This window comes from Muscardinus avellanarius (assembly GCF_963383645.1).
Source record: "Muscardinus avellanarius genome assembly, chromosome: 13".
In the NCBI taxonomy this organism is placed as follows: Eukaryota; Metazoa; Chordata; class Mammalia; order Rodentia; family Gliridae; genus Muscardinus; species Muscardinus avellanarius.
The window spans coordinates 81,808,493-81,822,110 of record NC_137799.1 but is presented as its reverse complement, the minus strand read 5'-3'; the positions used below and the strand labels follow the sequence as shown (position 1 = coordinate 81,822,110).

The 13,618-nt window shown below is 34.0% G+C and overlaps 1 protein-coding gene across 1 annotated transcript in view; it reads right to left on the bottom strand.

The window, feature by feature from the left end:
• Positions 1-13,618, bottom strand: part of VPS13A (vacuolar protein sorting 13 homolog A) — a gene marked incomplete at both ends in the record, with an annotated part of 250,174 nt that overhangs the window by 161,969 nt on the left and 74,587 nt on the right. The window contains 3 exon segments of the mRNA XM_080708999.1: positions 2,898-3,015; positions 8,393-8,525; positions 10,004-10,140. Coding sequence (XP_080565125.1) covers positions 2,898-3,015; positions 8,393-8,525; positions 10,004-10,140 — 388 coding nt within the window.

The following is a 13,618-nucleotide window of genomic DNA, read 5'->3' as shown; positions in this document are numbered from 1 at the left end:
GGCATTAAAGAAAGTAATATATATTTGTAGTCCTCACAACTTATGAGGTACACAACCCATTTCTGCTTCTTACTCCTACTAAGATCCCAATTGTACATGGTTCCTATAAAGAAAATAAGGCTTAGTAAGTTCGAGTAAGTTGTTTAAAAGATTATGCATCTACAACAATGACTCAAAACCAAAACCAGACCTGAGTGCTTTATTATTTGTTTTATTTAGTTATTTGTTTAATTGTGTTGGCAGTCTCCTTTGTTTACAGAAAACATAAAGAATTAAAGACACAGACCTTAAAGAGAAAGTTTTTCCCCACCGTTTTCATCTCTGCATTTCCCTAAACTTTACGTCTTTCAATTATAAAACCTTATTGCTAAAGTTGTCTTCTTAAAAATTTTCAATAGTCTAGCTTAATTTAGTTATACATTATGGGGTCAGTCCAATTAATGCATCTAAACTTGTTTTCTTAAAATATTAAGTTGTATAATATGATGCTACACTGCAAAACATTACCTACCACAAACCGAACTCCTTTTGTCTTAAACTTAATCTCAAACTTCAGAGGAAGTTTCCTGACACAGTTTCCAAATTTTATATAATATCACATTCCCTTTATATTACTCAAGTTATTACAAAATAGAAACCAAGTAACTTCATTTTCTAAATCATTTCTAGCCTGTGATTGTATTAATTATATTTCCCTGTTCCTAAGCTATAGCCATTATCAAGAGAGAAACATACTTTATTTAATCAGCTATTTTATTTCCTACTAAAGAAAAAGACTTATGAGATGAGTTGGTGCAAGAATGGAAGTAGAAATGGCATGATGTTCTCCACATGGCAAGTTCTTACATTTGAGTCTGGAATCTTCCCTCCTCGTGCATTATACATTTGAGCTGGTTACTACTATTTTTGTACCACAGTTTAGTGTCTGCAACACTAGAGGTGGGGGAGGACATTAAAAATCCTTACGATTCACTCACTTCATTGAATAAACCCTTTATGCTTATCCTCACCGTGGCTTTGGTCTGAAATCTTTCTTTTGGTAAGACAAAGAACAAAGGAAACTGCTGCCACCCAGTGAAAAGGGAACCCCTAATCCCTCCATTCTTTTTACACTTAATAAGGCAGGAAACCTGAAGTACTACCTTGTGGGCATTCTCTTGTTGCTAGCAATAATTCTCCTGGAACTAGCTGAGAAATAACTGTTAGATGAGTCTTTGGTAAAATTATGGTCCTTTGGCTGAGGTTTGAATGTTCACAAGGGAGAAAAAGATGCTGGTCTAAAGATAAGGAAAAATATCTACCTATGGTATAAAACTATTTAGGAATAAATTAGCTACACGATGCAGTCTATTTCAATGGGCTTCTTCTAGACTTAAGAGTCCTGAGATCATAGCTTCAACTAGAAATAAAATACAAAGATCAAAGTAAAGATAAATACATGAAAATACAAAAATATAATTTTGGTTTATAACTCTAAACTTTGTGTGCAATTTAAAAGACAAATGTACAAATATAACTATAAAACTATATTAACGGGTTAAAATATATAGATTTAAATTGTGCCAACAATAATATAAACTGAAGGGGTAGAGCAGGAAATAAGTAAATTTTGCATACAATTGAGAATAAGTTGGTAACAATTTTAGGCAGAATGTAATAACGTTAAGATATTATATGTACTAAGCCGGGCATAGTGGTGCACACTTGTAATCCCAGCATTTGGGAGGCTGAGATCGGAGGACTGCAGTTCGCGGACAGCCTCAGCTACTTAGTGAGGCCCTCTGCAACTCAGTGAGACCCGGTTTCAAAATAATAAATAAAAAATAGGGCAGGGGATGTAGCTCGGAGGTGGAATGCCCTTGGGTTCCATTCCCAGACCCACACACACACACACACAGAAAGATACTATATGTACTCTACATGGAAACCACAAAAATATGTCTATAAAATATACAAAACCAGAAATGAGATAGGAACTAAAACATGTTACAACAAATATTAACTAAACACAGAGGAAGGCAGTAATAGAGGAAATGTGAAACAAAATAAGCTGTAAGGCATATAGAAAGCATGTAAACTGACAAAAGCAGGTCTTCTCCTGTCAGTGTATATGTTAAATGTAAATATTTTAAACTTCCCAATCAAAAGACATAAACAGGATCCAACTGTATGCTATCTCTAAGAGACTCACTGTAGAGCAAACAAAACCGTAAGTCAAAGATGAAAGAATGCAAAAAAAAAATCCATGCAAAGAATCACCAAATGTGAAGATAGATATATCACTTAAAACAGATCACAAATCAAAAGCTGTTACAAAGAAGAAGAAAAAAGAAGAGGAAATAATGAAATGGTAAGAAGGCTACTTCAACAAAAAGATGTAACAATTATAAACATTTATGCACCAAACATCAGCGCTCAAAAACATATGAATCACACATTAAGAGAATTAAGGGGAAAAAATAGCTCCTAAAAATATTAGGATACCCCAATATCCTACATTCAATAATGGAGAACCATCACACAGATAATAAAAAAGCAGAAGACTAGACATATTATGCTAAGTGAAGTAATATAGACCAAAAAACAGTAAATATAAAATTCTACTTACATGAGGTACCTACAATAATTAAATTCATAATACAAATATAGAATGGTAGTTGTCAGGGGCTGGAGCAGGGCGGAATGGAGTGTCAATCTGGAAAATGTAAAGTTCTAGAGATGGAAGAGTGACAACGGCCACATAACAGTGTGAACATAGCTAAGGGCACTAAGCAATACACTTAAAGCTAGTTCAAGTGTAAATTGTATGTTATGTTTATTTTTCAACAAAAGAAACCAATGAAATATGGTATACCTTACTAAAGAATCACTCAAGAAATGAAACAGATAATACATACTTTGGCATCCTTGTGTCCATAAAAACCATTGCTTTCGACAGTTCCACATTGAAGTGCATGGGTACCAAAATATGTTGTGTAGATACATTAAGTTTTCGTGCTTCTTTCCAATTATCACCTAATTATAAAACGCAGTTTATATTTTGTTAATTAGTACAATTGAGTAACATATAAACCTAAAAATACTATTAGTGATTCACATTCACACACTACATAATAGGAGGAAATATCCCACATACAAATAATCTTAATGTCATATTCCCATGTACACACAATTAACAGGTAATTTATTTTCCTTTTATTTATTTATTATTTATTTATTTTTGCTTATCTAGCTACGTACCTACCTATTTTATTGGAATGCTAAGGATTGAACCTAGGAGCTTCCTACCTCCAACATACACTATCAGCCCTATTTTTGGAAACAGGGTCTCACTAAGTTGTTGAAAGTCTTACTACATTGCTGAGGCTGTATGTCAATCTATGATTCTCCTATCTCAGCCCCTTAAGTACTGGGATTACAGGCATGTGCCACTATGCCTTGCTATTCTTTTCCCTTTCAACATTTTTCTTCTGCTCCACAAGACTATATTTTATTATAAAAATATTCTTTAAAACAACATATTTTCAGTGAAATCTACTATGAATCAACTGACAATCACTATACCAACAAGATATGACCCCCAAAACAACAGGGCTGTAAGGATGAGGCAGAAAAAAGCAAATTTCTTTCATAATAACTAGTAAATGTTACCATTTCTTCAAGATTTATAACCAGCACTGTTCTAGGCAATATTTAAATTTTAAATTCTCACAATGATTATAATTATCTCATTTCAGAAAACTGAAACACAAAACTTTCCTAAGAAAAATGCATTAATAATAAAGTTGAAATCTGCATCTGAAAAAAATGACAGATATATATATAATAGATATCTATATAAATTTCAACATCATTAAGGTAACGTACAATAAACCCGAAGCCAACATCATGTTGAATGTGGAAAAACTGCAAGAATTTCCTCTAAAATCAGGAACAAGGATGCCCATTATCACCTCTCCTTTTTAATATAGTCTTTGAGACTCTTGCCATAGCAATAAGACAAGTGAAGGAAATCAAAGGAATTTAAATAGGAAGAGAGGAATTAAAACTATCCTTATTTACAGATAATATGATTCTTTATCTAGAAGATCCAATGAACTCAACCAAAAGACTTCTGGAGCTGATTAACCAATTCAGCAAAGTTGCAGGATACAAAACCTAAAGAAATCAGTTGCTTTTGTTTATGACAACAATGAATCAACAACGAAAGAAATAAAGAAAACTATTCCATTTACTATAACCTCTAAACCAATAAAATACCTAGGTATAAACCTAACCAAAGATGTAAAAGACCTCTACAGAGAAAACTACAAAACATTAAAGAAAGAAATTGAAGACAACCTTGGAAGATGGAAAGATCTCCCTTGCTCATGGATAGGCAGAATAAATATCATCAAAATGGCCATTCTGCCAAAAGTAATCTATAGATTCAATGCAATTCCCATTAAAATACCAACGACATTTCTCATAGACCTGGAAAAATCAGTTATGAATTTTGTATGGAGAAAGAAAAGACCCAGAATAGCCAAAGCAATTCTTAGCAACAAGAACCAGGCAGGAGGCATCACAATCCTGGACTTCAAATTATACTATAGAGCAATAGTAGTAAAAACAGCATGGTATTGGCACAACAGGCAGACTGACCAGTTGAACAAAATAAAAGATACAGAAACAAACCCACACACCTATAGGCAATTCATCTTTGACAAAGGGACCAAACTCATACATTGGAGAAAAGACAGCCTTTTCAACAAATAGTGCTGGGAGAACTGGCTATCCATTTGTAGAAAGTTTGATCTGAATCCTTACTTCTCATCGTGCACAGGAATCAACTCGAGATGGATCAAAGACTTAGAAATTAGACCAGAGACTGTGAAGTTATTAGAGAAAGGCATAGGATCAACACTCCAACATATAGGCACAGGCAGTAACTTTCTCAACAAGACTTCCAAAAGCACAGGAAACTAAAGCAAGAATTAACAAGTGGGATTGTATCAAACTAAAACGTTTCTTCTCATCAAAAGAAACCATCAAGAACCTAAAGAGGAAGCCTACAGAATGGGAGGAGATCTTTTACCAGCCACCACTCTGATAAGAGGGCTAATATCCAGAACATACAAAGAGCTCAAAAGACTCTACACTAGCAAAACAAACAACCCAATCAAGAAGTGGGCAACTGAACTGAATAGACTCCAGATAATGGAGGAGAATTCTCAGCAAAGCTAGAATGGAAGAATGAGAGGAAGAAAGCTGAGGTTGTTCAATGGAGGAGCTAACATCCGAATATGTGTAATAGTATAAATATAGCATGGTTAAGCTGGACACTCTTTATTGGGAGGGGGAAAGGGGATTGGGGGAGAGAGGGCACAAAGCACAATCTAAATGTTCCACATATAAATAAAATAAAATATGGAAAAAATTTCCATCTGAATAAAAATGACAGATATATGTATAATAGATATCATCGATATAAAACTACATAAATATGTGTATATAAAACTACATATATACTTATATATTCAAATATCTTACTCCCCAAACAGTACTATATACATATATGTAGAATAAGTAAATATATAGAAATGTATACATACACATATATGTATACATACATTTATATACATTTACAAATATGTATACATACATATATATAAACAAAATTCCTACACCCTCTATGATACATAATCTCATTGAATCTAACTAAACTTTGTAAGTCAAATAAAATCCTATTCTTAAAAAATGGGCCAAGGAAACATTAAACTCCTAAAGATAGGTGGTAAAATAGGCTTATTACAATTTTTTAAAGTTTTACCAGTATTAAAATAAATAAAATATTTCCTTCACTTCTATTTTACAGAAAAAATGATATTTAGAACCATGTTTTAGTAGTTACTAAGATATTCTATGAAAATTTTATGAAAAGTACATGCCAAATAAAAACTTGCTCAAAAAAAGAATCTTTTAAAAGTTCATGTTTATTAAAAACAATTCCAAGGATTGCAAAATCTTCAGACATTACAATAATTTTTAAAATTTTAAACATTTCAATATCTTAAATATTAAAATAAGCATGGTTCATACACATCAACAATTTGTGACCAAAATGTACTATTCAAACATACCAAAATGCAAGCCGGGCGTGGTGGCGCACACTTATAATTCTGGAATTTGGGAAGCTGAGACAGGAGGATTGCGTTTCGAGAACAGCCTCAGCTACTTAGTGAGCTGCTTTGCAACTCAGTGAGATTCTGTTTCATAAAGGATAAAAAAAATAGGGCTGGGAGTATAGCTTGGAGGTAGAATGCCCTTTGGATTCCATCTCCAGTACCACATTAAAAATAAAAAAACATACAAAAAGCCATGATTTGTTCTCTGAAAAAGAACTTATGAGCCAAGCATAATGGTGCACACTTGGAATCCCAGCATTTGGGAGGCTGAGATAGGAGGATCACAGGTTCAAGGCCAGCCTCAGCCACTTAGCAACACCCTTAGCAATTAATGAAACCTGTTTCATAATAAAAAATTTAAAAAGGGCTGGGTAGATACCTTCAAGGTAGAACACCCCTGAATCCAATTCCCAGTTCTTATATACAAAACAAAAAAGTTATAAACTCATGAAAGTAATTTACTTTTTAAAAAAAATATTATTGGTGCATTGTAGTCATGTATCTTAATGGGATATAAGATGGTGAAGACATACATGCACACATCACCCAATTAGCCCTTACCCAGCCCCACCCCACCCCCTCCCCCTCCCTCCTTCCCATGCTTGGCTTAGTGATTAATATGTTTAAGTACATCATGTGCTTTAGAGTTTCCCTCTTCCCCCTCCCATCCCCTAAGGTCTAGAGTTCCTCCTGTTACCCATCTCTCCTTAGCTTTCGCATATTAGGGAGAGCATCCGATTTATTTTTTTGTGACTGACTAATCTCACTTAGCATAATATCCTCTAGTTCCATCCATCCCGGTAATGATGTAATTGTGGGTTTTTTAATGGCTGAGTAAAATTCCATTGTGTACATATCCCACAGTTTTGTAATCCATTCATCTGGAACAATTTATTTTTGTCACTAACTATACTTCTCGGCTCCTTCCATAACTGGAATATAATAATAACAAAAGCCAAGTACATTAACCTAAAGCAAATATAGTTAAAGAAATAAAAATGTTCTTGTCCTATATAGACTAACAATTTTGTTGTTGTTGGTACTAGGGGTGGAACCCAGGAGCTTTCTACCTCCAGGCTATACTCCCAGACCTATTTTATACTTTATTGGTGGTACTGGGGTTCCTGGAAACCCTTCTACTTCTGGGCTACACTCCCAGACCTATTTTTATACTTTTTTTTTTTTTTGAAACAGGATCTCTTGAGCCAGCGCGGCTGACTTCGAACTTGCACAATCCTCCTGTCTCCGCCTCCCAAGTGCAGGGATTACAAGCATATGCCACCATGCCCGGCCTTATTTGGAAACAGGGTCTCACTAAGTTGCTGAGAGCCTCACTAAGTAGCTGAGGCTGGCTTCAAACCTGTGCGATCCTCCTGTCTCAGCCTCCCAAGCACTGGGATTGCAAGTGTGCGCCACCACGCCCAACTGACTTAACAATTTTAATAACAACTACTTTGGCTTTTCATTTTTATCCTTTCATCAGTTAGCTCAGATAATTAAATTTTGACTCTACACATCCCTAAAATAATCCCTAAACTTTTGAATGATCTGAATGTTCACTAACACCCAAGGAAAATGGAAGCAGTATAGCAGAATAGAAAGAAGGCTGAACAAAACTGAATCTCTACTAACTACGTTAGTGGTTCTTGTCAAATAGATTTCTGGCTTGTCATCATATGAAAAAGCCCCAATTGGATGATTCGTATACCACAGTGATTAGGATAATGGTAAGCCTGGGTGAGTGACCCTTCTCAGTCTCTGTGTGACTGTCTATGGCCTTGCTACCTATATAGACTGGCTGCCTCTAGCCTTTAAGAAGCTTCTGCTTATCCAACTGTGTAATATAAATATTAGAAATATGTGCAAATCTCTACACAAGGTTAGAAACATTGATATAGATCAAGATTTATCAACCTTAGCACTACTGACACTTACTGGGGAGGTTGGGAGGGGGTCTGTACATTGTAGGATGCTTAGTAGCTTCCTTTTACCTCCACCTACTAGATGCTAATGGTGCCCCTCACCTCTATAACAACCAAAAGCCAGAAAGTGACAAGTATTTCTTGGGGGTCAAAAATCATTCCTGGTTAACAATACTTAATATCACTTCTAATTCTAGAATATTAACGTTATAGTACATTTATTAGAAAATACTTCAGACAAAATATCTAAGAACCTAATAAATCACTTTGGCAATATCAATCAATGATGCATTTTATACTTACCCACTCTACTAAAAAGCAGCTGTATACTTGTAAGCTGAATATCGAATGAATCGTAAGCTCTGTGCATTATCTCTTCAAGGTTAGCCCCACCTTGTTTCACATCTGGTAATTCTGAACGACTTTTACTTGTCACCTTAAAGTGAATTTTAGTAGTTTAGACTATGCAAAATACATCAAAATATAAGTATAAACATTTTACCTTTTAGATCTATATAAAAATTTTATAGGAAAAGATAAACTCACAGTGGACATATAAGGTTATTAGAAAATCATTATCCCTAAAGTATATAATGAGGAAGACAGGTATAAAGGAGAATTTTTACATAGTAAGCTGCATTTCCCATTACTTATAAACCTAAAAGGTTCTAAAAAAAAAAATACATCTACAGAGACTTAATATCTGAGTAAGTAAACCTTCTCATTAAGAACTAGATCAAGAGACAAATTTAGCTCACATGTTTCTATGGTACAGTGGCAGGTATTTACATAATTTTATATAAGTAAGAGTCTAGAATTTAATATCAAGATGGTTGAGTTTTAGCCCAGCTTTGCCATTTACGTGGCTCCCAGCATGTTGTATTTGTACCCCCCCTTTCTTGGCCTATGTGCAGTTTCTTTTCATTTAAACATCCAAGAGATCACTTCACAGTACTACATAGAAATCTACTCATTCACACATACACACACACGTGTACACTGATGTGAAAGTTACCTATTGTTAATAAAAATATTAGTATTAATAATAAAAATATTAATATTAGTCATAATATTGTGTTGTTGATTACTATTTGTATTGATAAAATATTATTGTTAATAAAATATTGATTCCCCTGTATAATTATTAATAGCATTGATATAAAATTTTTCCTGTATTTTATATAGCTCATGTGAGGTAGAATAAAAAAAAATCATACCTAGCTGAAAGGTAATGAATTTTAGTAACAGGCTAAGCAAATAAAAAACGTTACAAAATTAAATAAACCCCCATAATCCTGATCTAATGCTCAACCTCCTATATCATACTGCCCTTGAAACAATTCAAATATAAGTACTTAGCTGTATTTTATTATAAATATATACTTAGTGGAGGTCTACATAAACATAAAAATGCACAGTAAAATCAATCAATCAAATTAGGAAGGCTGTCAATATCAAGAAAAGGCACATATTGATTAGCTAGCTAGAAATATCATTCCAATATTATCCACCTCTCTTGGGTGTTTAAGATGTTACAAGTATTCCTCTACACTTAATGATTCAGAGCAGTACTGTCCAATAGGACTTAGGACAATGGAAATAGTTTGAATCTGTGCTGTCCCAGACTCTTAAAACGGAAATGTGGCAAATATGACGAAAAAACTAAAATCTTTAATTTTACTTAATCTTAATTAATTTAAAAAATCAAACATGGCTAATAGGTACAATATTGAACAGTACAAATTTACAAGCCAAAAATAATAGGGAACTACCTAATTAAATGAACTTTCACAACCTAGAATTTATCATAAATCTAAAAACCAGTAAGTCAATCAACTGTATGTAATCCCAAATTTGTTTTTAAACTGAAAGCCCTACATGCCCTACTGTACATCAAACATTGTAAGCATATACCTTTAGATGACCAAGATCCAAAAGAAGCAGATTTGATGTAGGGCTAAAAACCCCATCTTGTGGGAGAATAATGTATGAAGCCTTCAAGTTAATTCTGAGATCAAGAACTTTCTGTGTTTCGATAATATACAGTAAACCTGTGGAAAATTAAAAGTTTTGCAATGAATGATTTTTGTAAATTACTCAAGAAATAGGGATCACTTAAACACAGGAAATTGATAACAAAATCTTAAAATAATGTGTAATTACTATTAACTTAAAATAATCACGAGCAAAATATTTCCAGTATAAATTTAAACCATTTGTTGGTCAATGATTTCCTAATTAAATCTTAGTATAAAACTGGGTAAAATTTTTAAGTTTTTTTATTGGTTCATTGTAGTCATAGTGAGATACAAGATGGTAGAGATATACATCACACATCACTCATTTAGCCCTTCCCCAATTCCCCATTCCCTCCCCCATCCCTCCTTCTCAGGTTGGGCTTAGTGATTGACTTTGATATGTTTATGAATGTACACATTAGGGAACTTCCCTCTTCTCCCCTCAGTAGGGTCACCTCATTTACTCATCCTTTTTAAAAGGTGTTTTTTAACCCATGAACTCAATTTGGGAAAAACTGGGAAGAAAAATACAGAACTAATAAAATGTTAGTGGCCTGAAACATTTATTCATTGCTACTGTTAGAATCTGTATAGATTTTTCCAATTTTGTAATTTATTTATGTATTTATTTGTGGGTCTAGGGACGGAAGCCATTCTACCCCTGAGCTACACCCCCTGCCGTATTTTTATTTTTTATTTTGAAACAGGGTCTCACTAAGCTGCGGAGGGCCTCACTTAAGTAGCTGAGGCTGTCCGCAATCCGGGATCATCCGGTCTCAGCCTCCTGAATGCTGGGATTACAAGTATGCACCACCATGCCTGGCTGCAATTTGTAAACTTAATACAGCTGCATTTACTATACTGAACAATAATATCTGACATTAATGATTTTAGTCTGATACAATGAAAACTGGGTCATAAAATTATCTTCAATAAAATCACATGTAAATCAGAAAAAGTAACAAACCAGCATTCCTTAGATATTTTGTAAGAGTCTTCATTGTAACAAATTTAGTTCATTCACTTGCATGTGATCAGTATACCAAATTAATCTATTTTTTGTTCTTAAGCTTAGCAACAGCTTATAAACCTAAATAGATTATTTGTGACCCAACAAAATGGAAACCCGCCTTATAAAAAATCCTGCCAACAGTCATCAAATCAGTTTCAGTGAGTAAAAGATCTGCTACTCAAATAGAAAGAACCTTCATTTTACAAAGAAAAAAAAGAGAGAAAGCAAGAACACTACACAAAATGTCATGAGGACTACTTTTAATGTGAATTATAAGAAACTAAAAATTATTTAATAGCTCAGTATAAAAAATTTTTAAAAGGTAGATTAAAAATTAAAAGGATTTTTAATAATGTGTAAACCCTTCCCCATATTGGTGTCAAAAATATGGGTAGTTTGACTGAACTCTTTTTTCAAAACTAAATATAACCTAGAAAAGATCAGAGAGTACTAAATGAGAAAGGTTGCAATTAAAATAAGTCTCTGCCAGAATAGTTCTATAATTTTATAATAGAACTGATCCAGAAAACTCAATAATTGAATATTAGAATAGTGTAATATGGGAATATTGCATTAACTAACTCTATACATTACATTAACTATTACATTAATTAACTCTAATTCCTATAATAGGTCTTTCTTCCTTAAAAGCCAAATCTCCAAAAGAAATCATTCCATGGTTTTGGTAACTCAATATCAATACACTGTTTATGAGAGACTAAAGCAAAAAAAGGCATATGTGCAGAAAAATCAGTTTATTTTGCTATAATATTTAAAATTAAGGATTAAAGAATACACATTCAAATAGAATTACATCAATAATTTTAGATGTACTTATAGTAAATTTGTTATAAGTAAATGTATACAGTATATATATATAATGACAGAGTAAAGCTTAAATGTGGATACTGAGTGTCAACTGCCAATAGATGACTAGCTTGATATAAAAGCTAAGGAAAAAAGAATTAAGGAAAAAATTAAATATTGTTTTAAATATAAACATTTCTATAATAGTAGAAAATATCCTAAGTCTTGACTAGATTTTTCTGAAAATATGAGAAATATCAAAATTTCAGGCAATTACCAAAGCCTTGCCTAGGAAAACCAAACAAGTATCTAGTCAAGAGAGGGGAAGAAAGACCTTAGTATCTCCAGTAACCTGTATAAGGCAGATTCAAGTTGATCTCTTAAAATGAAAGTGAAAGGCAAAGTGAATTACAGGGATGAACATAAACTAACAGATCATGAAGAAATTCTGACAAGCTTGGAACTTAAAAGCAGAAGCGAATCCAAAGAGCTCACATTTTTCCCTCCATAATCTGGATTCGAACACACATGGCACAGCTGCACCAAGTTTGTTTAGTGGGTGAGTCCTCAAGGTTCTCCAGTCTCTACCTGTTAAGCATTTCTTTATCGTCCAACTCCATTTCTACTTTAAAGATTCCTAAACCCAAATGATCTCCCCCTTGTATTCTTCCTGCCTCTGTGAATCCAAGTCCTGTACCTCCCAAGAAGTCTTATCTTATGCCTTACTGTCAATGAATCCTTTCTTGATGCCAGAACGCAGTGACTCCTCTAGGTAGCTTTTTAATCAAAGGAGGATGGGAGTATTTTATTTTAAATATTAAGTCTACTTTGTTTCCCCCCTATTTCTTTTTGTATTAGAATAAAATCCTAATTGCTTAGTATGCCTTTATTGTTTTATGTAATTGAGACTATACCTCTTTAACATCATTTACTCTTTTCCTTATACTCACTACATTAGAACGAGTGCAGCTTTCTGCAACCCCTAAATTATTTCCCAAGACAGACACTTCAGAATTCACCATGGCATTAAAGGCTCTTCCTTATACTCTTCAGCTGGTTAGATCCTATACCTAACCCTACCTAGTCTTAATAATACGTTTTCAAAGACAAGACATCTTCTTTGACAGTCCTGCCAAAACTAAATCAGGAATACATAATTCTCATTTCCTTTACAACATTTGTACCTGGTTATTGATTTGTTTCTTCACTCAGTTCCAAATTCACCCATTTGCCTGCTCTGAAAGAGGATCTGAGCCCACTCAATGCTTTAGCTTTGTCAACCAGCACTGAAGTAGAGAAAAAACAAAGGAGAGAAACTGCAGGAGGAAAAGGTATTACTTCCTAGTTCCAGTGAGCTGCCAAATTTATCCTGTAACAGTGGCTTTCTCCAAAACCTGGCCAGGCAACACACTGGGCAAGGGCAGCTTGCAACAGCCAGTACCTTCCCTCACAGTGCCGCCTAGTGGTTCCACGGCAGAATGCATGCAGGGGCACTTGAACACCTTTCCCCATCAGCTGAGGATGGGTTTCCATAAAGTTTCAGAGAGCAGATTTCAAGCAAGTTTTGCCAGTTTGGCATCCCTGTGTCTTCTCTGCCATTCAGTGAGTAGTAGTCGTGCCTTTCTCCAGGGAGGTCTAGATTGCACTTACTTAAACAGCTGTAGAACACTATCTCAGTCCTATACATCTCAT